The 25,485-nt window shown below is 42.2% G+C and overlaps 1 protein-coding gene across 19 annotated transcripts in view; it reads left to right on the top strand.

Moving 5' to 3' along the window:
• The window catches only part of Synj1 (synaptojanin 1), a 78,826-nt gene that overhangs the window by 36,074 nt on the left and 17,267 nt on the right, over nt 1–25,485 (top strand). For 7 of the 19 annotated variants that reach the window (XM_085832364.1, XM_029470617.2, XM_085832363.1 and 4 more), the window contains exons 12-25: nt 1,848–2,013; nt 4,348–4,371; nt 6,544–6,735; nt 8,518–8,602; nt 11,178–11,318; nt 11,418–11,610; nt 11,827–11,985; nt 14,340–14,496; nt 15,188–15,305; nt 15,406–15,621; nt 18,127–18,205; nt 20,281–20,443; nt 23,636–23,845; nt 25,099–25,233. In XM_085832364.1, the coding sequence (XP_085688490.1) occupies nt 1,848–2,013; nt 4,348–4,371; nt 6,544–6,735; nt 8,518–8,602; nt 11,178–11,318; nt 11,418–11,610; nt 11,827–11,985; nt 14,340–14,496; nt 15,188–15,305; nt 15,406–15,621; nt 18,127–18,205; nt 20,281–20,443; nt 23,636–23,845; nt 25,099–25,233 (2,038 nt within the window). The remainder of the gene's footprint in view (nt 1–1,847; nt 2,014–4,347; nt 4,372–6,543; nt 6,736–8,517; nt 8,603–11,177; nt 11,319–11,417; nt 11,611–11,826; nt 11,986–14,339; nt 14,497–15,187; nt 15,306–15,405; nt 15,622–18,126; nt 18,206–20,280; nt 20,444–23,635; nt 23,846–25,098; nt 25,234–25,485) is intronic. The other 12 variants (XM_029470616.2, XM_085832370.1, XM_085832368.1 and 9 more) reach the window with 3 other exon arrangements.

Here is a 25,485-nt window from a genome sequence, read left to right as displayed (position 1 = left end):
AAATCTTGTTTACCTCTTTAAGGGACCTTGGCCTTTGTTTAATTTTTTCTAAATCTCTTAATTCCTCCAATTATTTCTGGATAAAAGTGAGAACATTTAGCCAGGGAAGGTGGTGGTTCATCCCTATAATCTCAGCATTGGAGAAGTTGAGACAGGAGGATTGCCACAGGTTCAAACCAACCTAGGGTATTTAGAGAGTACCAGGTCTAGCAAGTTCAGTTTAAAAAAAGCAAACAAAACAAAACACCAGTCAACAAAAGGAGAAAGTGTTACTGTCTTAAATGGTCTCAGGAGCTGCAGCCTAGCAGCCCAGCAGCCCAGCAGCCCAGCAGCTGAGGTCCCTAGAGGATCACTCAGCATCTCAAGTCTTTTTTTTCTTTTAATATTTTTTAAAATTTATTTATTATATGTAAGTACACTGTAGCTATCTTCAGACACTCCAGAAGAGGGCATCAGATCTTGTTACGGATGGTTGTGAGCCACCATGTGGTTGCTGGGATTTGAACTCAGGACCTTCAGAAGAGCAGTCAGTGCTCTTAACCGCTAAGCCATCTCTCCAGCCCTCATCTCAAGTCTTTGTGTTCAGTAGGCCTCCTCGGCTGCAGGCTGGCCTCACCTGCAGGGCACCTCTCATCCCTCAGGAGTGCTTTCTAGAAGTCGCACTCCCTAAACACTGCTGTCTGTAGAAATCTGAAATTGCTTGACTTTCATTTACTCCTGTAAAGTAGCATAATTCTCGTTATTAAACTCTGACTCTCCAACTGTTGCTTCAAAATATTCTTTTATATTCTTCTGCCTTTGGTTTCTGCTGTGACTAAGACAATATATGTACATAAGTTGCATATATTCAGTATACTTATCTTTAACATGATGTATAGATATGAACTCTTTATATATTAATATTAAATATACTAGTCTGAATTGAGCTTAAATCTAACCTCTGAACTGCTTTCTTTTCCTTTCTCTCGGCTCCTTTTGATTAATTGCCTGATAATGTGACTGGTGAGTGCTCTTTTTAAAATAACAACATTTTATTTATTTCATGACAAAAAATAATGATTTAATGCCATGTTACATTTAGTAGCATATAAAAATGGCTCTTTATTTTAAAAAGAAGCCTATAATTACTGTTATTTTTCAAAGGGATAAAAATTATACATTCCAAACCAAAGTTACTTTTGACAGTTAAAACTCTATAGGATCAAAATAAATATTGTCTGATATTATGGATAAGTGAAATACCCGTTCATTAAAGTTGTAATTAGCCCTTTCACTATTGGAATAGGTATTTATTTTTGTGATTTGTATTTGTGTAGGCAGCAAAATATCTCGAATATACAAACTAAAATTTATCATATTTGAGATGTTACTACAAATCTTTTTTTAACAAGATCTTTGGTTTTAGATTCAGTTCTGTCTTTAACTGCCATCAAATTATTGGGGTGCAATTTCACTTTTATACTTCCCGAGAACGTAGAAGGTTTGCTGGGAGCTGTAAGTTCAATCTATCATCCTTTGTCCCTGCTGCCTTCCCCACCTTACAGTTAAACGCTAGGCTGTAGAAAGGCATTTTCTTAATTCACATAAACACAATATGAAGTATTTACTGCTCAGTATGTTACTAGATGAAGTTATGGCATTTAGTTTATCATTTTCTTTGTGCAGACTGTAAGGGAACAGTTACATTTTAAAGCCTTTCTATGTAGTTACACATTTAAAAGATAATTAATTATTAGAACCTTTTTAATACTAGAATTTTATAAAAATCTATTTAAAATTGCAAAATACTCATTGAGCAAAATCAACAGTATTTTGAGCAAGGGCCATGCTCCTTTCTCCCATGACAGGCTGGAAAGTTAAAAGATGGTGCGAGATCTGTCACCAGAACCATTCAGAATAACTTCTTCGACAGCTCCAAGCAGGAAGCCATTGATGTTCTGCTTCTGGGAAACACTCTCAACAGCGACTTAGCTGACAAAGCCCGAGCACTTCTAACTACTGGAAGTTTGCGTGGTATGTGTACTTTCTATTTTATTACTTCATTTATTTATTGCCTTTAAAAGTCTCCCAAATAAGTCTCCCAATAATTTAAACTTATTTATATGAATATTTTTTAGGCTGTAGTTTATTTAAGTAATTTTGGAAGGAGTTTCTGTATCAGTCATTTTTATGAAATAGGATTCTCTAATGAAGTTTTCCTCTTGTCAAATGTTAATACTGTGGTACTTAGCCACAAACTGGCTGTTTTATCCTGAACACTATGTATACTTTCTTCTATAGATTATGTCTTGCGGACTATATCGCCTAAGTGCTGCTAGCCCTGAGGCAGGGCTGGATTCCGTAGAGTATCTATAGGGTAGCACTTTAAAGCATTTGACAATCCAGCTATACGCCAGTGCCTCATTGAGAACACCCTGTGTCTGTGTAGGTTAATTTTTCATGAATACCACACCTTACTTTGGTTGGTATTGTTTGAATCCGCTTAAATCATAGTAATGATTGAAAGTAATGTTTGTTACTGCCCACTGACCTCTGTTATCCATTTTAATATTTGACATAAATATATAGCTTTCAAAGTAACTTTTTCCCCCAACATAGCTTTTTACCTTTTTGTTTGTCTTTTACTAAGTGTCACAAAAATAACTTCATATTAATACATAAAAGCAAGGTTTTGAGGAAACTAACAACAGTCATTATACATGCACTGCATTGGACTTCCCGCCTCTCACCAGCTTATTGAGGTAGAATTGACAAGCTCACGTAGATTCCTTCAGTTCCACTTTTTCCATTAGAACTTTAGAGCACTGTGGACTTCTTTTCCTGTTAGCTCCAAGCCTTCCAACACACGCTCTCCACACAGGACATATCCTATATCTGGTGGTCCCCTCTTGAGACTGACCATGCAGGTGATCATAGCATGTCAGGCTTCTCCTGACGCTGGGAAGGTTTTTCATGACAAGCAAGCGTCTCAGGGATGTATAAGTAGTCTTGGGGGAGGGGACCTACTCAAATTCTTTTTTTAAAAAGAGTCTGATACTTACTACATCTTTGAACTTCAGACTTCTTCCTGGTTCCAGTAGAGACTGACTGATTTCTGTTTTGTCACTCTTTGCACCGTCCCTACTCTGATGTGGAGGCATTAATAAACAACAATGGAAAGTAAGTGTGTGAGGGGAGAGGAGAAGCAAGCGCCCAGGAGCTCCCCGAGCTGAGCTAAGCTGAGCTAAGCGGCAGGTGTCTAGTTCCCTGCGCATCTCACCATGTGTCACGTGCCTCTCACAAGTGGTCAGCTCCACTGCCGTGCTTGTTCTGACACTGAACGAGGCAGCTCGTTCCAGTGTGGTTGATACATACATTAGGTGATAATGTGAACATGATGCCAGTTTTGCATGAGCTTTTGCGTGATTTTGCTGGCAAGCAACATTAGGCAAATGCAGAAAACTACCCAGCAGAGCCAGTATGGGTGCAGATTTATAAAACGTGCATAGCCATATGCACATACCTTACACATCTTGCCTTCTGCATTTCAACATGTCTTTTGAGCCATACCCACCCATATCTGATGTCGACTTCCCATCCATTTTCTTATAGCCCTTTCGCTACTGTTCACAGTTGCTATGCCCTTCTGATGCCCGTTTCTACAAGCCACCTTCATATTTTTTTAAAGATGTAGTTAGTGCCTTACTATTGTATAGTCATGCATTTCACAACCATTTAACATACATAGTACTATGCTGTTGTTTAAATTAGGTTCCTGTCTTCTTTGGCGTGTCACTTTCCAAGTTTTTATGTGTGATACCCAACCCCATTTTCCCCATAAACCTTTACATCCACAGGGATTTGCAGTTTTACATAATGTAGTTGATGGTTCTAGAATGCACTTGTCTTGTTATAGCTGAACTGATAGCAATTAGCAACTGGTGAGTCCCAGAAAAGAATATTAAAAGTTATGTGTTAAGACATATCTTTCCATATCTTTGGTGTCCTTCAGCCTCTTAGATTTTTATACTCATGCTCTCTTTTTCACACATACACACACACACACACACACACACACACACACATGCACACACACACGCACCCACGAGCTTCTGGAAGAGGAGAACCGTCACTGTGTGAAGCAGTGGACGTCAGTAAGTCAGCGTAGGCTGATGTCATCAGACACACGGTTTGTATCAGCTATGGTTAGTTATTGTCTTCGCTGTGACAGCTTCAGAAAACAGATTCAAGTTGTCAGCTGGAAAGAAATAATGCCATCTCAGGATGTTTTAAGGTAGCACAATAAGTTTTAGATGTAACTTGTTGTTTTACTAATGATTCTTTGTTTTCTTCTTGATGCATCCATAGTTTCTGAACAGACTTTACAGTCAGGTACAGTATAGAAAAATCAATGTATAAATAAAAGCAACCTTTTCTTTATTTTTCTAAAGCTGATGTTAAACACACATAGGTGTAATTTCATCATTTTACAGAATAAATTAATATTATTATTCCAAATAAAAATTTTAAGTTTGCAGGAATTAAATACTTTATTCAGGAAGAAATATACAGGATTCTTTCTCTTCCTGCATCAGAGGCATATTCCAATGGGCGATGATTCAGCTAGATTAAATTCCCTTTATATCTCCTTGCACATTCTCACTGTTAGATCTTACTCGCCACAGACTGCAGGAAACGGCCTGCACAGGACTATTGCATTGTCCAGATGCTGTCCATGCTGCTTCCACCCACTCAGCACTGCCCCGCACACAGGTTGCTGGCTCATCCCCTTGCTTTGCAGACGACTTGTTCTCTAGAACTACAGACCTGCACTAAAACAAGATCTGAAGCCTTCTCACTTTAAACAGCATCATGTTGCTCACCAAGTCAGAGCAGGTGCATGTTGAACTTAATATGGCTCCTCTTTTCCTTGCCTCTGATTTCATAGGAATTTCATCTCTTCATTCTCTGTGGTTTATGATCTTGCCTTTAAAAGTGAATCTGTAGCAAACAGGACAAAGAAAGTCTTGCCAGAATTTAGCTGCAAGTCAGCACCTTCTTCCCCTCCTGAGGACGCTTTGCCTGATCACCATTGTGACTCTTCTGACAAAGTGTGGCTGTTTTGTTTTAAATGAAAGTGAGGAGGGAGCACCTGGCTGTGCACTGGGTTAGGAAATGACTCCATTTCTGTAAGGACATAGCATTTAGACATCTCTGGTCTTAACAGACCCATTTCTTTAAACACATTAGGTGCCAATGTGTTGAGAAGAAACTACGATTATACTCTACCTTCTTATTCTATTTGTAAACTGACTTGACCTTATTAATTCAAACAACATGACAGCCTGGTTTGTGCACATGGCATTACTGCTTTGCTCAGTTCCTTAAGCTGTATAGTCACAGAATGGACATCTTGATACCGAGTGGATTTTTAGTGCTGTTTTTCACAGTAACAGTGGCAATGACTTTAAAGTCCAGTGATGTCTATAATAATAGAGAATGGTTTTCTGCTGGATGTTGTCAGCTTTAGTTAGTTGTACTGAAGAGAGAGCAGATAATCTGCTTTTGTTTGCACCCAGTCATCGCTATAGATGATCAAATCAAACAGAACGAGGTTGAAAAATGCACACAGCTGCTCTTAAGTGACTGGAGATATGGTTATCCAAATAATCTTCAGTTCCCAGCGGCTCGGAAGTCAAAACTACTGTCATGAGACTAATGTGGTACTGACCTTTCCCAACCCCAGTTCTCAGGACACTGCTAGTTCTCAATATCATAATAAAATAGTCAGGTGAGATTATTTGGCAAAATATGAAAGATTATATGAAACTAAGCAAAGGAGGACAGTGGGACCTGAAAGGCATAGAACAGTTTTAAGCAGCTGATCAGAGAAGCCTTGTTGGAAGTAAAGAGTGGGAGAAGGGAAGAGTGTTGCAGGGGGAGTTCCAGCTGCAGGCAGAAAGCTGTGTGATAGGAGCAGGCCTGACATAGCCTGTGGCTGAGTGCTGAGTGAACAGAGGGCTGAAGCTAAGGACAGAGAGACAGACCCCTGCAGGTGGAGATTTCATCTCAGCATCTCATCTCCTTCCCTAATGCTCATTTTTGTGAGGGAGCCATTGTTCATCAAGCTGCCTGTCAGTAATTTGAATTTTAAATGTTTTTTAAGTGCTTTTGTTTAGGGAGAAATAAAATTTATATTTTTACTAGCTTCTTAATAAAATTTTAAGTCAGTTGCTATATTGCTAAAAAAAAATTAAGGCTTTTAAGTTGTACATATTATAAACCAGCATACCATTGAATCAGAAGTTCTTCCTGCATGCTGTATGTTGCTACAGTCACTCTGTAGCGGGTTTTTATGTCCAATTTTAATTTCATTGATTCAGTGTGGTTAATGCCTCCGGCTGGGCTTGGCATTCAAGGCTGACCTCTCCCTTGTGCCTGTGCATGCCTTTTATTTGTGCTTGTGACAGTAGTTGTATTTTCTAGATACCACCTGTTAACGAAGAACACTCTTACAAATGGTTTACTGCAGCTAACATTCTCTTGCGTCTTGTTTTTGATTAGCATCTTCCAAAGTCTTAAAGAACATGTGTGAGAACTTCTACAAATACTCAAAGCCCAAGAAGATTCGAGTGTGTGTTGGCACCTGGAATGTGAACGGCGGGAAGCAGTTCCGCAGTATAGCGTTCAAGAACCAGACGCTCACAGACTGGCTTCTGGACGCTCCCAAGTTAGCCGGCATCCAGGAGTTTCAAGGTTGGCTTTTATATCAGGGGTTAATTGAAGTCCTGACTGCAGTGTGACACTTCACTAATTTAGAACAGAAACTCGGCTTTTTAAATTAGTTTGAAAGCCAACATTTCTCAGGTTAAGTCTGATAAAATCTTCCCTCACTTTTTATTTGTAGACAATGTGCTATTTAGTTTTAAAAAAAAAAAAAAAAGCTGGGTGCGGTGGCGCATGCCTTTAATTCCAGCACTTGGGAGGCAGAGGCAGGGGGATTTCTAAGTTCGAGGCCAGCCTGGTCTACAGAGTGAGTTCCAGGACAGCCAGGGCTACACAGAGAAACCCTGTCTCAAAAACAAAAAACAAAAACAAAAAAGCAGTGGTGGAGGTGAGTATGGTGGTTTACATCTGTAATCCCAGCACTCCAGAGACTGAGACAGGAGGATTGCTCTAATGTCTAGCCAAGCCTAGGCTACACAGTAAAACTTTGATTTATAAAAGAAAAATAAAAGCAATAGAAAATTTAAAATTTGTTGGCCAATTGTGTCTGCGAAGAGTGGGATGGAGACGTCCTGGAAGGCAGCCGTACACACACGAGAGAGACGGCTTCTGGTTTGATTGAAATAGACTGACATGACCTGACCCAAGGTTAGTCTGTAGTGGATCATTTGTACTTTAGGATGTAAGCCCAGAATGTCCCAGTTTCCAGGGTGGATCATGAGCAGTTTTGGAGGAATTGTGACAACTTGGTTGTAGAGGCCTGGAGAGATAGCTCAGAGAGAAAAGGGCTTATTGTTCTTCTAGAACTCTGAGGTTTCATAGCTGTGGCACACATAAGCCCTCAGGTGCACACACATGTACATGAGGACAATAGTACAAACCTTAGTTGTTCATTGTGGACACTCTGCCACAGAGCTATTCACAGGAGAGCTTTCCAACGTTGAGTATAATTGAAGTTAGGAACCTAAGAATCCACTTAAACTTCCTTGTTAATACCAATAGTATATATGAAGGTGCTGGGTGTAGGAACTTGTGCAAGATAAAAATTTTCCTTTTTTAATCCTTTTTAATTTATCATATCTTAGCTTTTAGGATTTCTTTCAGATAATTTATGAAAATCTGGCTGTTTTCAGTTACAGTAATCCAAGTGGAAAAGAGAGATAATAATAGAATGATTAATAATAATAAAAACAGCATCATGGAGTTTTTTCCCACGTTTAATTCTCATAGCAGATTCATTACGTTGAGGCTGTTATTCCAGTTTCATAGCTGAAGAGCCTAAAACACAGACAGGGCCCTGCAGCCAGTGTGGCAAAGGCAGGGTCTGAGCCCCGTCATGGCTCCCAGTGTTGTGTGTGTCATGAGTATCAGGAAAGCTTAGAGCCTTCCAGCTTCAGTTCCTGCTTCGTCACGTGCTGTGTGATGCTGAGCAGGCACAGGGGTGCCCCTTGCACTCAGTTCCCCCAGTAAGGATTCTCTGGGCCTCAATCATCTCAGAAGATGACTTTTAATTCTGCAGATTTGATTCATTGTTACCTGTAAGAAGTGACTATTTTTCTGTTGTTAGTAGCGCAAATTTTAACAGTTGTTTTCAAATGATTTTACTTAGTTCTTCAGGATCTTCAAAATATCCTTAAACAGACTTACATTTACAGTAATATGGCTTCACTGATGAACTTTTACCTGCAGTATGAATTTCGTTAAATTCAAAACATAAAAGGATTTTATGTGCTCTGGGACTGTACTTTATTGGCTGAGGCTGCCATTTAACCAATGCTATATTTAAAGGTATTTTTGGATGCTTAATTGTAGATAAGAGAAGTAAGCCAACTGATATATTTGCAATTGGCTTTGAAGAAATGGTGGAGCTGAATGCTGGGAACATTGTGAATGCAAGGTAAGCTAGCATGGTAACAGCAATGAAAGATAGGGAAACGAGCTGTCACAGTGTTGGAATTGAGAAAATGTGTGGAAAAGTACTTTCTAAACTGCAAATAGTAGTTCTCAGTATTTTTGGTATGAGTCTTTCTCTAAACTTAAAATACTGATATTAGAAATTAAGACTGAAAAAATATAAACTGGCAAGATGGCTTTTCTCCAAACCTGATGACCTGAGTTTGACCCTAGAACCACTGTATAAAGGAGAAGGGGCAAGCATCTCTCCAGAGGTGACTGCTGACCCCAGCCGTGCACTGCAGTGCCCACGCCCATGCCCATGCCCACAAAGCACAGCAACAGTAGAGAACCCATGCCCGCTCACATACATTTCCCCTTCTTCTTCTGCAGCATGTCTAAAGCAGAGGTTTACTGGGAAGCATGGCAGTGTTTTACGGGTTTTACAAATCGCTTCCTACATTAGGAAACCTGGATTCTTACATATACTTCATGCAGTTCCATATTGTGCTGCAATGTTGTTATGAGTGAATTACGTGAAGAAGAAAAAAAGCAAATAAAATATAGTTGGAGACATCCTTTAATGACCTTTCTAGAAAATGCCTCCTTTGACGGGTGCTATATAATAACTGAACAAGTGGTAGTACCTCTTAAAGATTAGTTGAAAATGGAATCTAAAACCTTGTTAATTTAACCTCTTAGAAAAAATAGACTTGTTTGTGTGTATGTGTATCATCAGTGTTTGCCTTTGTGTATGTAAGCGAGCCACATACAGGTACTGCCTACAGAGGTCAGAAGAGGGCATCAGATGCTCCTAAGACTGGAGCTGCAGATGGCTGTGAGCCATCATGTGAGTGCTAGGGACTGCCTGTGCTCACCCTGGAAGAGTAGCCCACACTTGGAACTGCTGAGCCACCTCCAACACCAATTAGTGAGCTTTTTGTGCTTTTGTTGTGCTAAAACCTGTCCCTCATTTCCCATGGAGTGGTCTCATAACGCTGTGTTTCGCGGTCATTTAGGAAGGTTCACTGAGTATGTAGATATTCCTAATTTTGACACATCTTTGGTGTGAATGTACTGTTTTGGTATCATCAATGGATATTTTATCAAAATCTTCAAATATTGGGAAGCAGTCAAGATCACAATAGCTAATACAAGTTTTATAAAAATTCTCACTTTTGTTTGAAAATACAGCTTTTGGGCCAGCAAGCTAGCTCAGCAGGTAAGGCTACTTGCCAGCAAGCCTGATGACCTAGTTTGATCACTAGAATCTCCATGGTAAAGGGAAAGAGCCAGCTCCTACAGGCTGTCTTCTGAGCCCCTCCCTCCTCCCTCGCCCTCCTCCCCCTCTGGAGAGTTTACGGTTTCATTTGAATAGCTGCTATCAGCTCTTTATGAAGCTTAGTATAATAGCCTGAGTATTTTATAGCTCTTAGTGAGGTAATAGATGTGTGCACAGGCCATCAGTAGGTGACGTCGGTTAGTACTGTTCCCTGAACAGCCAGCCGCGAGCAACTCAGAAAGTTGATCTTGTTTCTCAATTGTAGGTGTATTAAGGGTGACTATTTGGTGATGATATTGTAGGTTTTGTAAAGATAAAAATGTCCATTATATTAAAGACATAAAAGTAATTATGAGAAAAATGGCATATGTCTTAGATTTGGCTAAAATATCCCAGTTTTATAAGAAGGAGGGAAGGAAAGAGATATTGAAGCTAAATATTAGTATATGATGACTTACTTTACCGTTAACAAATTGTAGGCTTTTAACATTTTCTCCATAATTATTTAAAAGAAAAATTTCTTAAATTAAAAGCAAATTAGTTTAGGGGACAGAGAGGTACTGCTAAGTTAAGATCTTTGGTTGCTCTTCCAGTGAACCAGCGTTCAGTTCCCAGCATCCCATAGGACGGCTCTGTCTCCGGCATTTTTAATGCCTGTCTCTGGCCTCCTCAGGCACCTATACATACATGACATACATGCATGATATAGGGTGGGGGAGGGAAACAGACAGACAGACAGAGTTTTAAAATAATAAAGTTGGCTTCATAAAATAAGTGGGAGTGAGACAAGGTGATCTGTAGACGCCCATGTTTCTCATTAACCCAACAATACCTGACATAAAAGTGTGACGTTTATCTGCGTCGCTCACCTCACGTCTCTTTCTAACTCATTTCAGATCTCTCTTGGTTTATTTCTTGGGGTTTTTAATTTTAGCATTATTTGTTTGGGTGCATGTGTGTATGAAGGCACACATGTGCAATGGTGTGTATGTGGAGGTCAGAGGATAACCTCAGGGGTCAGTTCTCTCCTTCCCCAAGAGTCATGGGGATTGAACTCGGGCTGTCAGGCTTGGCCATGGTACCTTTACATGGTGTGCCATCTCAGTAAACCCGGGTCTCCTCTTGAATAAGTTGTAAATACTGAAACACTGTATTATTTTGGTTAAGATGCACATTTTCTTTTTAACAGAAACAAAGAGCAGCTTGGATGAAAATGTTCCTCTTTTTAAGCAATCAGATGTATAAAACTGTGTATAAAGCTTTCCTTAAGAGTCCCTCCCTCTGTAATACTTTGTAGCACAACCAACCAGAAGCTGTGGGCAGTGGAGCTGCAGAAGACCATCTCCAGGGACAACAAATATGTCCTGCTGGCCTCGGAGCAGCTGGTGGGTGTCTGCCTGTTTGTCTTTATCAGACCACAGCACGCTCCTTTTATCAGGTCAGTGACAGACACCGTTCTGTCTCTTCTCAAGCCATTACAAGAAAGGCCCTAGCGTGTGCGATGCCATCTCTTCCATTCATAACTTGTGCTTTGTAGGGATGTTGCAGTTGATACTGTGAAAACTGGCATGGGAGGTGCAACTGGAAACAAGGGCGCCGTTGCAATTCGGATGCTCTTCCACACCACCAGCCTTTGCTTCGTCTGCAGCCACTTTGCTGCAGGGCAGTCCCAAGTCAAAGAGAGAAATGAAGATTTTGTAGAAATAGCACGAAAACTGAGTTTCCCCATGGTAAGCTTCTGCTGACGGTTCTGTAAGACCAGCCTTTGCCCTGCATTTCAGTTTGTCCTACATTTCCTGTCCGCAGTCCTTAGAGACACCAGCAGTGTTTGTGTGCGTCCGTCTGCTGTCTTGCTATTGTTGGGCTCAAGGCGCAGTGCTGACAGTGCAAGCCCGTGTGAGGCCGAGACCCAGTGTGACACCCAGGTTGCTGTCTCCTGTTTCCAGGGAAGAATGCTCTTCTCCCATGACTATGTGTTTTGGTGTGGTGATTTCAACTATCGAATCGACCTTCCTAATGAAGAGGTTAAAGAGCTCATCAGACAGCAAAACTGGGATTCTCTGATCGCTGGGGATCAGCTCATCAACCAGAAAAATGCAGGACAGGTAACTGCTTCCTGAGAAGAGCGCTGTCTTACAAAAGGGGCCGTTGGAGGGCTGGGGTTGGAGGGCTGGGGACGTGGCCCAGCAATTAAGTGCACTCACTGCTCTCACAAAAAGCCCAAGCTCAGTTCCCAGCACCCACACACTGGGCAGCTCACAACCACCTGTAACTCCAGGTCCACATGTAGGCATATAAAAAGATGCACAGAAATAAAAAGGAATGTAAGGTGTTTTTTTTTTTTTTTTTTTTTTTTTTTTTCCGTTAGGGAGAGGGAGAGGGAGGAGTTTGAGGGGCCAGGGAGATGAGACTGGAGTTAAAGCACTTGCCTTGCAATGCTGAAGATCAGAGTTTGATCTTCAGAGCCTAAACAGCAAGCCCCAGGTAACACCCCAGCGCAGTGGCATGCAACTGCAATCCTTAGGCAGCTAGGAAGCAGACATGAGAACCGGTCAATTGCCAGAAGGCTGTGGACCAGTCAGCCTGGAGTAAAACTACAGAATCAAGATAAATCCTGCCTCAGTGACAACTCCCAAAAGTTGTCCTCTGACCTCTACAGGTGTCCTGTGGCACATATATGCTCTCTTCACTCAACATGCATATAAATTATAAATATACATACAATAAAGAAAAGTTGTAAAAGGAGGGTATGAATTTTGACAATTAAGCATATTTTCTTATTTCATTTGTATATTTATTGGTAGTTTTTTCTACATACCTGTAGCTAAACATATAGAATTATTTTTTCTTAAAAGAATGAAAGAAAAGAAATAAGAAAGAAAGGAAGGGGAAGAGAATATTTTTAAAACGTTTATAATTATTCTTAGGAAGAAAATACGTTAATGTGTCTGTAAGATGCACTATCAAACAGAAGGCCTATAATTGTAGGAATGATAATAATGTGGAATCTCAGATTAAGTAGAAGGGCTGGGAGCCACTGGTACAGTAACTGGGGCCACCAAGCTTGAAGTCACCTCAGTGGCTGTTTCACCATCATGGATGTCAGCTCTGTTACTCCAGAGTGTGGGTGGTATCAGGTTAGATGAGTCCCAAAATCTCATACCATCTTCTACGATGGGGCAAGACTGGTGATTGAACCAAGGACCTCATGCTTCCCAGGTGCGTGCTCTGCTTCTGAGCTGCAATCCCAGTCCGTCAGAGTTCTGAATGTCTCATAAGGCAGGGTGATTTCTTTATTCATGCTTTTAAAGTTTCACTACTGGAAGAGTAAGTGGGAAAAGGTCACATTTCTCTACTGTGGGGTTTTTGGTTTTGGTTTTTTTTTTTTTTTTTTTTTAATTTTTGTTCTGTTCTGTTAGAAATATTTACTAGATAGACAGATATTTTGTATGAGATTATCCAGCTCATAGCATAAAAATATAGGACTAGAGAGATGGCTCAGTCATTAAGGGCACTTGCTGCCCTATCTGAAGACCCTGGATCCAAAGCCCTACTCTGACCTCCACGGACACCAGCACACATGTGCAAAGGCAAACACAAATAAAGTACAACCAGCACCAGCAGGCTTGGGCTGCTCTCAGCCGTGGTCAAATGAGCTACTTGTGTGTTAGCAGTCAGTGAAGAGATCCGTAACTGCCAGAGTCCTGGGAATAAGACAGGGTGCTGAGCCCTAAATCATTCACCCGTATTAACCCCAGCGCCACCAAGGTTCAGGGAACATCTCAGATGATGAGGCAGAAAGCGTGTTCGGATAACAGGATGAGCAGTGCCGAACAGCATGGCTATGGCAGGCTTGCACTTAGCCGCCAAAGTTGCCTGCACCGAACCTACATAGGACCAAGCCAGCCAGAGTTGCAGAGGCCCCATCCCTTGTGGAGGAGCCATTGCAGCTGAGAGTTACTGCAGGAGGGAGGACCCTTTTTTTTTTTAAAGATATGGCCACTGGTACACTGGTTCTCAACCTATAGGCCATGACCCACTGGGAGTCACATTAGGACTGGTTCTCAACCTATAGGCCATGACCCACCGGGAGTCACATCAGGATTCATAGCAGTAGCAAAATTACAGTTCTGAAGTAGCAACCATAATTTCATGGTTGGGGTCAGCCCATGAGGAACTGTATTAAAGGGCCACAGCATCAGGGAGGGTTAGAGCTGCAGCTACAGTGGACGTCCCCACACCTATGCACATGTGTACAGCACGAGTTGGGTTTAATGAGTTATCAAAAAGGAAGACACGATGCTGAGAGGGTAGGGAGAGTTGAAGGGGCATTAGAGGTCATATGTGATCATGTTTCACTGCATGCATGAATTCCCAAAAATCAAGAAAAATTTAAAAGTTTAAATAAAAAAATAAATGTTTATGTGTTTTGAAAAAACTTTGTGTATGTTTATTTTAGATCTTTAGAGGATTCTTAGAGGGAAAAGTAACGTTTGCTCCGACCTATAAATATGACTTGTTTTCTGAAGACTATGACACAAGTGAGAAGTGTCGCACCCCTGCTTGGACAGACCGTGTCCTCTGGAGAAGGAGGAAGTGGCCTTTTGACAGATCAGGTTAGGAGTGGACTTTTTCTTTAGGTAAATTAATCTGCATTTTGTGAGGAGGAGGAAAGGAGCAAGAAGTATTGAGCAACAAAAGCCTTTTATACAAAGGTTATCTAGCATAAAACAAACAGTTTGAAAACATTTTATGTCCATATTTTTCAGTGATATAATTTTATGTAAAGTGAAGAAACATTTATTTTGTAAACTTTCTGATTCTGAACTTGTGGTTTTTGAATGACCACACTGTCAGTCAATAGAACTTTTATGAGACATTATTTGGTCCCAGGCCTTTAAGTAATTTTAGAAGTAAGTAATATCTTAATTCTTCCCAAGTAAAGAATAAAATAACTTGACCAAATATATTTCTAGATTAAAGATGTCTAATACTAGCCGGGCGTGGTGGCGCACGTCTTTAATCCCAGCACTCGGGAGGCAGAGGCAGGAGGATTTCTGAGTTCGAGGCCAGCCTGGTCTACAGAGTGAGTTCCAGGACAGCCAGGGCTATACAGAGAAACCCTGTCTTGAAAAACCAAAAAAAAAAAAAAAAAAAAAAAAAAAGATGTCTAATACTGGCTGCTTCCAGAGTTCTGTCATTCTAACCTCAGACTGCTGAAGGTTCTAGAAGGAAGTAGTCACTTACATGTGTCACATGACCTGCCTGTCCTTCTCATGTGGCCTTTCTTGAATTTTCTAATTGCAGCTGAAGATTTAGATCTCCTGAATGCTAGTTTCCAAGATGAAAGTAAAATCCTTTACACATGGACCCCTGGCACCTTGCTGCACTATGGAAGAGCTGAGCTGAAGACTTCTGACCATAGGTTTAAGCAAACTCAGTTTTTCTAATGATGCTTGACGTTTGTTTGAAATAAGTCCCTTTAGAAACATATCTAACGCATCTCCACTCCTCTGTGCCCTAAGGCCCGTCGTTGCCTTGATTGACATAGATATATTTGAAGTGGAAGCTGAAGAGAGACAAAAAATTTATAAAGAAGTTATTGCCGTCCAGGGCCCACCAGATGGCACAGTGCTGGTCTCAATCAAAAGTTCTGCACAGGAAAGTACTTTTTTTGATGATGCTTTGATTGACGAGCTCCTGCGGCAGTTTGCACACTTCGGTGAAGTTATACTCATACGGTGAGTGAGGGCTTTGTGACCCAGAGTGCGGAAAAGTAGTAGTCGCTACACTGAAAAGCCTGAGCGAGTGCCTGACAGTCCATCATATGTCTGATAGTTCCAGACTAAAGGCCGTATTCGGGTGTTATTCCAGAGCTCCTAGGTCTTTAAGCTCTCTGCTAAGAAAACGTAAAATGGATGATGAGCCTTACATGCACAATTGCAGACAAAGCTATGTTTGAGTTCAGGAGTGACCTCTTCACGGTTCTTCAGCGGTGGAGCAATGTAGCAAGCTCTGTGGCGAGGGAGCTATGCTTGGTCATTTTAGTGTTTTGAGGGGAGGGAAATAAAGGCTTGATGGCGCACACCAGTACTCTAGGATTCAAGAGGCAGGAGGACGATTACTTCAAGGCCAGCGTGAACTACATAGAGAGTATATAAGCTGTCTTTAATAAGTAAATAACCCGGAGGGACTGTTTTTATTCCCTAAGCTTAAGAAAGCTGATGTTTATATTCTAGATGTCATTGTAAATGTTCAATTCCCAGCCAGCTGAAGTGTGATGAGCAGGAACCGTCTCTTCCAGTCCTGGCCCCTGTGTTGACTTCCCCACCTGCTTTCTGCAGGACTGCAGGCCTCTTGTCTCAGCACGATTTTCTCTCACATGTCCAGCTGTTTTGGGAAATTGAATTTCATGTGTGTCTTTTAATTCCATAGGGAAAGGAGTGCTACTTAATCCCTTTGTATGTTGTGCATTTGCTTCTTTGAGGATATTTTATTTGTATCCAGTAGGCCAAGCTCTATAAGACATGGTACTGTAGAAACTGTAGAAGAGTGAGAACTTAAAGACATGGCTCTGCTTATAATCTGTTTGGAAGAGTCATTGTAGTGGCTTCTTCTCCAGATCCATGGAATGGTGATCAGGTACTTTTCATGGCAGATCTTTTCAGGGAGCAGAGGAACAAATACAATTAAAAAGACATTTTTTATTGGTCCTTTGATTTTTTCTTACCCCTCCCCCAATCTTTGAGAGCATTCTATTTTAAATCTTCAAAATCTTCTAAAACCTGAGCCTAGAGATGGCTCAGTGCACAAAGGCACTGCCTCAGTTCTGCACTTGGGACCCATGTGAAGGAGGAAGGAGAGAGCTGGCTGCACGGAGTTGTCCTCTGACGTCCACATGCATGCACTGGCAGGAATGAATCCATTTGTTCCTAAAAGACTTAAGAACTAAGGCTTTAGGAAGTACACTGTAAAGTCTCCCACATTTACAGATAACTGTAAGCCTTGCCAAGTAGAGAAATGTCAGAGCACCAAAAACATCTGTGATCTATGTGAGTGGGCAGCGAGCAGCTTCATGAACAAATGTAATCTACAGCCTTGAGCTAGAACACTCCACACTGTAAAAGGGAGAGAGACAGGGAAAGGAGAAGGGACTCACTGGGGTCTTCCTAATCCAGACTTGAAGCTAAAAGCTTTCCTCAGAATATTCTCAACATTAGAGAGAATATTGATAAGAAAATTGTCTGTTGCTGTGATAGAAAGCCGTAAGTGTCAGGACAGTTAGGGTACTCTGTCACACCAATGGTACCAAGGTGACAAGCAAAAGCACATACTAACAAGAGAGTGGGTGTGTGGTGCACAGTTACCAAAGAACAGGGGCACAGCTCACAACAGCCTTAACTAGGGGTACCCTCAATGGCAGCCATTGGGTAGCACTTTGGTAAGAACACTATCCCTGTGTATTTGGAATGACAACATTCCTGGAACTTAAGAGCTTCATGCCAGAGAAGCTGCGTCAGTTGTCTTGGTCATATCTGAGGGATTGTGAGATGTAGTCTGTGTGCACTTGATTTCAGTAGAGGAACATAGTTTGGCACACTTCTATTTGGGTCTTTTTTTAACCCTTAAAATCCATAATCTTTTAGAATGTGAGCATGAGAACGGTTTTCTCCATATCGTTGGGAAAATTCAGTTTGCAGAATTGCTTCTGTAAATCAGATGGATAACATTGTTTTATTTTTTGTTATAAATCTCATTATATAATCAGTGACTTCAAATTATGTCCTTTGTTTCATTTTCTCCCTTTTTGAAGGGTGTAGGGCGTGTCTCATTTCCAGAGTATAAACTTGGGATCGTAGCAAAGACTCAGAGAGGAAGAATTGTCTGTGCAGACAGACAACTGCAGCTCCTTGTGACCAGTTAGTTGGGTTATTTGGGGATTCCTTCTCATTAATATTATCTATTAATAATATCTGTTATCTTTCTTAATCAGAGGAAATGGCTTTCAGGAAAGTCAGTGAAACGCTGGGAATGCATAGTTCCTGGCTGCGTTGGGTCAGAGTAAAGGAAGCAGCATGGAAGTGCTGTGTGCAGAGAGCAGCCTCCCCTGAGAACCAGCCCACTGGCCACCAGCTTCTCTTTTTGGCCCCAGCTGTTCATTCATAACCAGTGGCTGGAGATTAAGCTAGTTATGTCTCTGAGAAGTTAATTATATTCTTATTCACTGTTTTTTCTTTCTCTTAAAGATTTGTAGAAGATAAAATGTGGGTTACGTTTTTGGAGGGAAGCTCTGCCTTGAATGTTCTGAGCCTCAATGGGAAAGAGGTAAGGTAGATTTGGTAATCCTAAACTATTTGACATGTCTCAAGATTGCAGCTTTACAGACAAGCAACTTGAATGCCTAGATGTGTTTTCAGTTAAGAAAAATTGAAGCCCATGAACTGCATAAGGGTTACTCAATATTTTTATTGAGACTAGTGGTCTGCCTAACTTAAGATTATTTTACTTCCCCCTTAGAGATATTAACCATTGACAGAAAAGAAAAGAAAAGATGTTCCCTGCCTAATTTGATCTCTATGATATTTAATGCAAAATATTATAAAATTTTCATTAAAAGTAGATATTCCAGCTTCTCTGCATTACTACCAAGTGGGAAGCGTGTTTTATTTACAAGAGCACCGGGCGGAAGGCGCAGGAGGCCCTTCTCTTTCCGGGGGTTATTCATGTGTGGCCAAGGGAAGGCTTTGGGGTCAGAGAACAAACATTGTAGCAGCTTCAGATGTAACTACGGGGTGTCACTAGTCTGTAATCTGAAATGTCATGGATGGGAGACTTACACTGATGACCTGGTGTAATTTTGTTTCTGTGAAATGTTGCATCTGCCAATTTTTATGAATCATTTTTCTTTTTTAGTGAAATCCTTCATTGCTAATTGTATGAATTCTAGGTTCCATTTGTCCAACAGTGAGCAACTCCCTCAGGCGTTTAACAGCCTCTGAACTTGTCATGTTATGTTTGCTTCCTTAATGAAGAATATTTGCATGTGTATATTGCCTGAGGTTTGTTTGTTTTTGAACATAGTACTAATATATTCATGTCAAAATGATAAAAAAAAAAGCCGAAATATAAGATAATACTTAGTTGGCCCTTTTGAAAGTTATACATTTCTAAAACTCTCATGTGTTAACTTTGTTAGAATCATTAATTTAATTCTAAGTTTTTCAGGTATTATCCCATTTCAGAGAAAAAAATATGAAGCAGCCTAGGCTGCATAGACACACACATACACACACATACACAGACACACATACATACACACACACACACAGACACACATACACACACACATACACACAGATTTTAAATGATATTTGCAAATATAAAAGATTTTTGTTGATTTAATGAACTGTGAAATGTATAGGCAAATGATGAATTAATTTCAGTCCCTGAGTCTGATAAAACAAGTAAGGGATTTAAGGACTCTGACTTCAAAGTTCAGTTACTGTCAGACAGCCATGCTGTTTAAGTGAGTAGCTTTGGACCTCGGTGCCTTCGGGGAATCCAGAGAGTACTAATACTTTGAGCTGGAATCTACCCACAGAATTGCCAGCTGTCGGCACGGTGCATTGACCATACCTGTGCAAATCATTTGTAAATATTCAAAAACCTAGTCTTCCACCCACTATGGAACCCTTCAAACAAAAGAGTTGAAACTGAGAAAGAGCTCGTAACCAAGAAGCTGGTCTTTCAAGTGCTGTGGACTTTAAGTGAGAGTGTATCATCTTTGTGGCCATGATGAAATAGTCTTCTTTAACAGTACATTTTTGAAGAATTTTTAAAAGTACAATGAGACACAGAGTAACTTGGTTGTCACATGTTGGTTTATTGAATCATCCTGAGATGTAAAAGTCACGTCAGTGAAGAAGGAAAGCTAGGGCGTGCTTTACATGGTGCTGCCATTCCGCTTCCACGACAGTTCATTCTTGTAGAAGCTTCAAGATAATCTTCACAGAACATTCTCTTGACATTTGAAATGCTAACAGCCTGGCTTAGCACACACAGCATCCAGTCGGGCAGCCCTCAGGACTGCTGTGCCAGTGAGAGAGAGCCACACAGCACGAGAGCATGCTCAAGGTCTGTCTCTCCTGTGCTTGTTTCAGTGGAGGAACCGTTACCTAGCTATGGATCCAAACCAGAACTGCATAGCTGTTATCAGCGGTTTGTCTTTGGCCAGAGTAAAGGAATCCTAACTACTTCTATTCGGCATCATAAGCTCTTAAAGGCAGACTGTGAACAGCCTCCACGTGGAATTTTAATGTGTGTGCTGTAACATGGGCACCCTTCTTCCACCATAGTTTTCATGTTAATATATTTTCTGTGTCTTTTTTTATATCAACTAGCTATTAAATCGGACTATAACAATTACTTTAAAAAGTCCAGACTGGATCCAACATTTGGAAGAAGAGATGAGTTTAGAGAAAATCAGTGTCACGTTGCCCTCATCAGCAAGCTCCACCCTGCTTGGTGAAGACGCAGAGGTCGCTGCAGACTTTGACATGGAAGGTGTGTCTGTTGAGCAGGTTTGTCCTGCATGTATGAGAAGGTTGTCCCAGCACTAAGGTTTCTCTGTCTCCTTGAACACAGTGTTAATAGTGATTTGTCTTCTATAGTATAATGTTTATCTGATTACATTGTACCTGGTAATTTATGTGTTATTTTGTCATTAAATAGTAAATACAGTTGTGCAGTTTATATTGTATGAGCATGAATTGGTATTTTGAGTGTGCCAATTTGTGCCAAAATTATAGTTAAGTAGAAATTCCAATAAGTTCATAATTACTAAAAAAAGAAGATATGTTCCAAAGGAGTTTAGAAAGAGTCCAAGTGGCTCATTTGGAACTGAACCCATGCATGAAAAGGTAGTGACTTTGGGACAAATCGTGTGGGCATTGCTGTTTTCTTAAACATTATTTGAAAGTCTGTTTGCTTTCTAGTACTACATGCTGTATGTGTGAGCATAGCTTTCATCAGGATTCAGCTCTGAGAGAGTGAGTGATTGATGTCTGTGAGGCCCTGGTTCTGTCACGAGCCTGTCCAAAAATGCATACCTGACTCTGCACTGCAAGAAAGTACATCTAAGTTAACATCTTTTAGGATAATCACTGGCTTTTGCATTGGTCATTTACTTGATCCACAGATATGCACTCTGTGTGCCAGGTTGTGCTGGCTCCTTTCTAGTTGTGACCGAATCCCCTACAGAAACAGGTTACAGAGAATATATTTATTTTGGCTCATGATTCTAAAGGTTCAGTCCTTGGTTGATCCGTCCATACCCTTGGAGAAGCACCATGGAGGCAGGAACAGATGGTAGAAGCTGGTCTACCGCAGAGACAAGCTCCTGCTGACCTGGTTGCTCCAGCTAGGTCATGCACCCTACTCTATTACTTTGTAATAATTCCATCGTCTTCTGCACCCATCAGGCACAGTGCACTCACAGTGTCAGAGTTGTCACCTAGTCACCTCAGGGTGCTCTCACAGACACATCCAGACATGGGCTCCAGTGATCTCCTACCTGCGTAGGCCATCAAGTTGAGCCAAAATCAACCATCATAGAGGCTTGGCAGATGCTGCAGATTCTGTGAGCGCATCTTTGTTGGTTCCTTCTAGGACGCATTGTTTTCTAGGTGTTTTCCACCTGGATGCAGGTAATCATAGTAAGGATGTCCGTGTAATAATGAGTAGCTGTGTGGTAGGCCATAGAAAGGGTTTCAATTTAAAAGAAAAATCGAGGCGCTGGAGAGATGGCTCACTGCTTAAGAGCACTGGCCAGGCGCTCTTGTAGAAGACCCAACATCCACATGGTGAATCTGTAGCTCCAGCTCCAGGGGCTCTGACACACTCTTGTGGTCTCTTCAGTCACTACATTCATGTTACACATACATGCATGCAAACACTCATATACATAAAAAAATAAAACTATTTTTAAAAGTCAAGGAAAGAGCAGCCAGCACTTAGGAGACAAAGGCAGGCAAATCTCTGTGAGTTTGAGGCCAGCCTGGTCTACAAGTGAGTCGAGGACAGCCAGGGTTCTGTTATAGGGAAACCCTGTCACACAGAGAGAGAGAGACAGAGACAGAGACAGAGACAGAGACAGAGAGAGACAGGAAGAGAGGAGAGGAGAGAAGAAAAGAAAAGAAAAGAAAAAAAGAAGAGAAGAGAAAAGAGAAGAAGAGAAGAAAGTATAACCAGAAAGGAATGGTCCATGATACCTCATACTTTAGAAAGATGAGGGAGAAGATAAGGACAGACACTTCTCTGATGTAGGAGCAGCGAGGGAGGCTGTTAGTGGCCTTTGTAAGTCATCTTGGTGGTGTGGGAAAGCCGGCTGGTGCGATTTGCTGTGGGTGGAAGGTGAAGAATTGGGGTTACAGAACAGTTACTTTTCAGTGGGAGGAGCCTGAGAGAGCTGAGTGCTGCTGGAGGGGCTGGTGCAAAGGAGGCTAACACTGAGAGGGTCGGCAGGAGGAAGCAAGGTTTGAGGACAGCGGAGTTCTCGTGCGGGGCCCAGGCATCCTACCCTGTCCTGGACAGCATCAGCTGTGTGGTGAGAATGCAGTTTGCTGAGCTAATTGGTAGAGGCTCTATCCTGAGACTTCTGTCAGGTTTATGATTTCACATCATTTGCAGGCGTGGGACAATTCTACAGTTTTAGGGAACTTGGGGGACCCCGAGGAGATTGAATTATAAACATTGTTAATGTAACTGTGAAGACTTCATGTTTTTTCCAGGACACTCACAGACAAGTGCGGTTGGCAGAGATGTGAGGTGTGAGTGATGATTGATAGGGTTTGTCAGGCACAGGCAACAGGAGAGACATAGTGAACATCTGAAGCCAAACCCAGAAGGGACGACATTGGGCAGGGCTGAAGTGCAAGGGAGGAAGCCCTAGATCTGCTGAAGGGCTGAGAGAGTGAAGCGTTGCAGGTTAGGACCCAGAGGCTGCACAGCTGAGAGGACGGTGTGCACAGTGTGGAAGCAGTCCTGTCGGTGAGGACAGTGCTGAGCTGTTGAGGTTGCCGTTCATGCTGTCCATAGGACTTGAGTGTGTGCAGAAAGGTGTTAGGGCCCCCTTACTGTGGTGCTTTCTGCTTAGTCCTGAATGCCTTACTAGTTCACTCACTGGAAGGGCAGAGCGTGGAGATTTCTGAGGTAGGTGAGATAAAGGGTGTCTCATAGACTCCTAGTGACATAGCCTTAAAAAAAGTAGGACTTGGAAGGAAGGCTAGTGTTATAGGTTGTGAATGCTGTTGCATGGGGTACCCTGACCCCACTCCCTAACCCTTAGGTAAGTGGAGATGAGACCTGATGGGAGAGTGAAAAGTCTTGAAATAGAAGCCTTCTGGCTAAGGGTGTATGACTGCCCGGGGCCTTGTTTACTGTTAGGTTGGACCTGGGTTGGGCAGAGAGTAGAGGCAGTCACACAGAACACATGGGCAAAGTTGGCTTCATAGCTGCTCAGCTACTAGAGCTTTCAGTCACGCAAGCTCCGGGTGCAGCTACAGCTGAAGGAATGGATCTTTAGACTCTAAGAGCATTTGCACTGACTCTAATTTTTACATTTACAAATATTTTACATGCCTTTATGCTTATTCCCTGTGTGGGTGGTACCTTAACAGTTTTAACTTGTCTTTCGCCCTGGAAGGCCTGATATAAAAAGGTAAAAGGTGCTGTCTTTGGTGGCCTTGCCTTTGCTAGGTGACGTCGATGACTACAGTGCTGAGGTAGAGGAGCTTCTTCCGCAGCATCTGCAGCCGTCCTCCAGTTCCGGCCTTGGCACTTCTCCAAGTTCTTCACCCCGGACCAGTCCCTGCCAGTCACCCACAGTACCAGAGTACTCCGCACCTTCTCTACCCATCAGACCTAGTCGAGCGCCGTCAAGAACTCCAGGACCTCCAAGTTCGCAGGGTGCGTGTTTTATTTGAAAATTTGGTGTGACTTTGTCTAGACGGTTTGTGTGAACTTTGGAGTACTGCTGTATCCTTGTTTGCTCTCTGTTGCTGTGATGAAGACACTGACTGTGATGGCTGGTCTTACGTCAGCTTCACACAAACCTTAATTGAGAAAATGCTTCCATAAGATCCAGCTATCAGGACATCTCATAATTAGTGATTGATGGGGGAGGTTCCAGCCCATTGTAGGTGGTGCATCTCTGAGCTGATGGCCCTGGGCTTCTATAAGAAAGCAGGCTGAGCAAGCAGGGACAGGAAGCCAGTTAGAAGCGCCCCTCCATGGCCTCGGCATCAGCTCCTGCCTCCAGGTTCCTGCCCTGATTTCCTTTAGTGATAAACAGGATTATGGAAGTGTAAGCCAGATAAGCTTTAATTCCTCCCCAACTTGCTTTTTTGGTCTTGGTGTTTCATGTCACCAATAGAAACCCTAACCCACTGACCAAAGCCAGCTTGGGAGGGAAGCGTTTATTTGCTTTACAGGTGATAAGGGAAGCCAGAAGCTCAAGGCAAGAATCTGGAGACTTGCTCCCAATGGCTAACTCAGTGTACTTTCCTATTCCTGCTGGGCCACCTGCCCAAGGGTAGTGCCACCCACAAGGTCTGACCCCGTCCGTCAGTCACTAATCAAAGGGACTGGCCTGCAAGCCAGTCTGACATAGACAACTCCTCAGTTGAAGGGACTCTTAACTTGTATCAAGTGGACACAAACTAACCAGCACAGGATTTTTTAGCTTTTAGCCCAGGCACTGAGTGCCCTGTAACAGGAGTGGATTCCTGACAGTAACTCTACTCTCAGTGCAGAAGCATGACAGCACTGCTGCCACAGGATGCCCTGTCTCAGTCCTGGTTATGTGCTCAGGGGCGTCTGAGCTTGACAACTTGTGATTTTCTACTCTGAGATAAGAACACTTGACTCATTGGGCTTTTCCCCTCTCTTCTTGGCTGGCCGGCAAGTTATGTATGACTTAAACAGTAAATGTTGTCCCTTAATAGTCAGTCCTCCTTAGTAAGTCAGCGCAGGGCAGCAGCATGGTGTCCATGGTTCCAGAGGGGTTCTTCGGTGGACTGCTGCTATAGTCACCGAGAGTGTTCTGTTCTTTCTCTAATGCACAGACCTTTGAGAGGAGAGAGTTAGGTCACTTCATTACGCATGCACGTTCCGTCTCACTAGCGCCCGCCCGGTTGGCCTCACTTTACTCACTTTCTTAGGCTCTCCAGTTGACACTCAACCAGCGACCCAGAAGGATTCTTCCCAGACTCTAGAGCCCAAGAGACCACCCCCTCCCCGCCCAGTCGCTCCTCCGGCACGTCCTGCCCCACCACAGAGACCACCTCCACCTTCAGGTAACCAACTACTCTTAGGATGCCTGTTTAACTTAAAAATTTCCTCTACTTCATTTAAACGCATTGTGCATGTTTTCATCTGTATCCTCAGGATGTTGTGGGTGTGTTTGTGTGACCATTATTGATACCTCTTGAACTTGTCTAAAAGGAGTTCTGAGGAGCAACAGGACAGCATGTCTAGTGAGCAGGGTTTATGAGCACGGCCAGCTGCCTCCTTGCCGTGCACAGGAGACACTTGTTTGGGTTTGGCTA

This window comes from Mus caroli, unplaced genomic scaffold (genome assembly GCF_978045245.1).
Source record: "Mus caroli unplaced genomic scaffold, Mus_caroli_1 scaffold_17, whole genome shotgun sequence".
In the NCBI taxonomy this organism is placed as follows: domain Eukaryota; kingdom Metazoa; phylum Chordata; class Mammalia; order Rodentia; family Muridae; genus Mus; species Mus caroli.
Note: the sequence above shows the minus strand (reverse complement) of the source record. Positions and strands in the feature narration are given on the sequence as shown.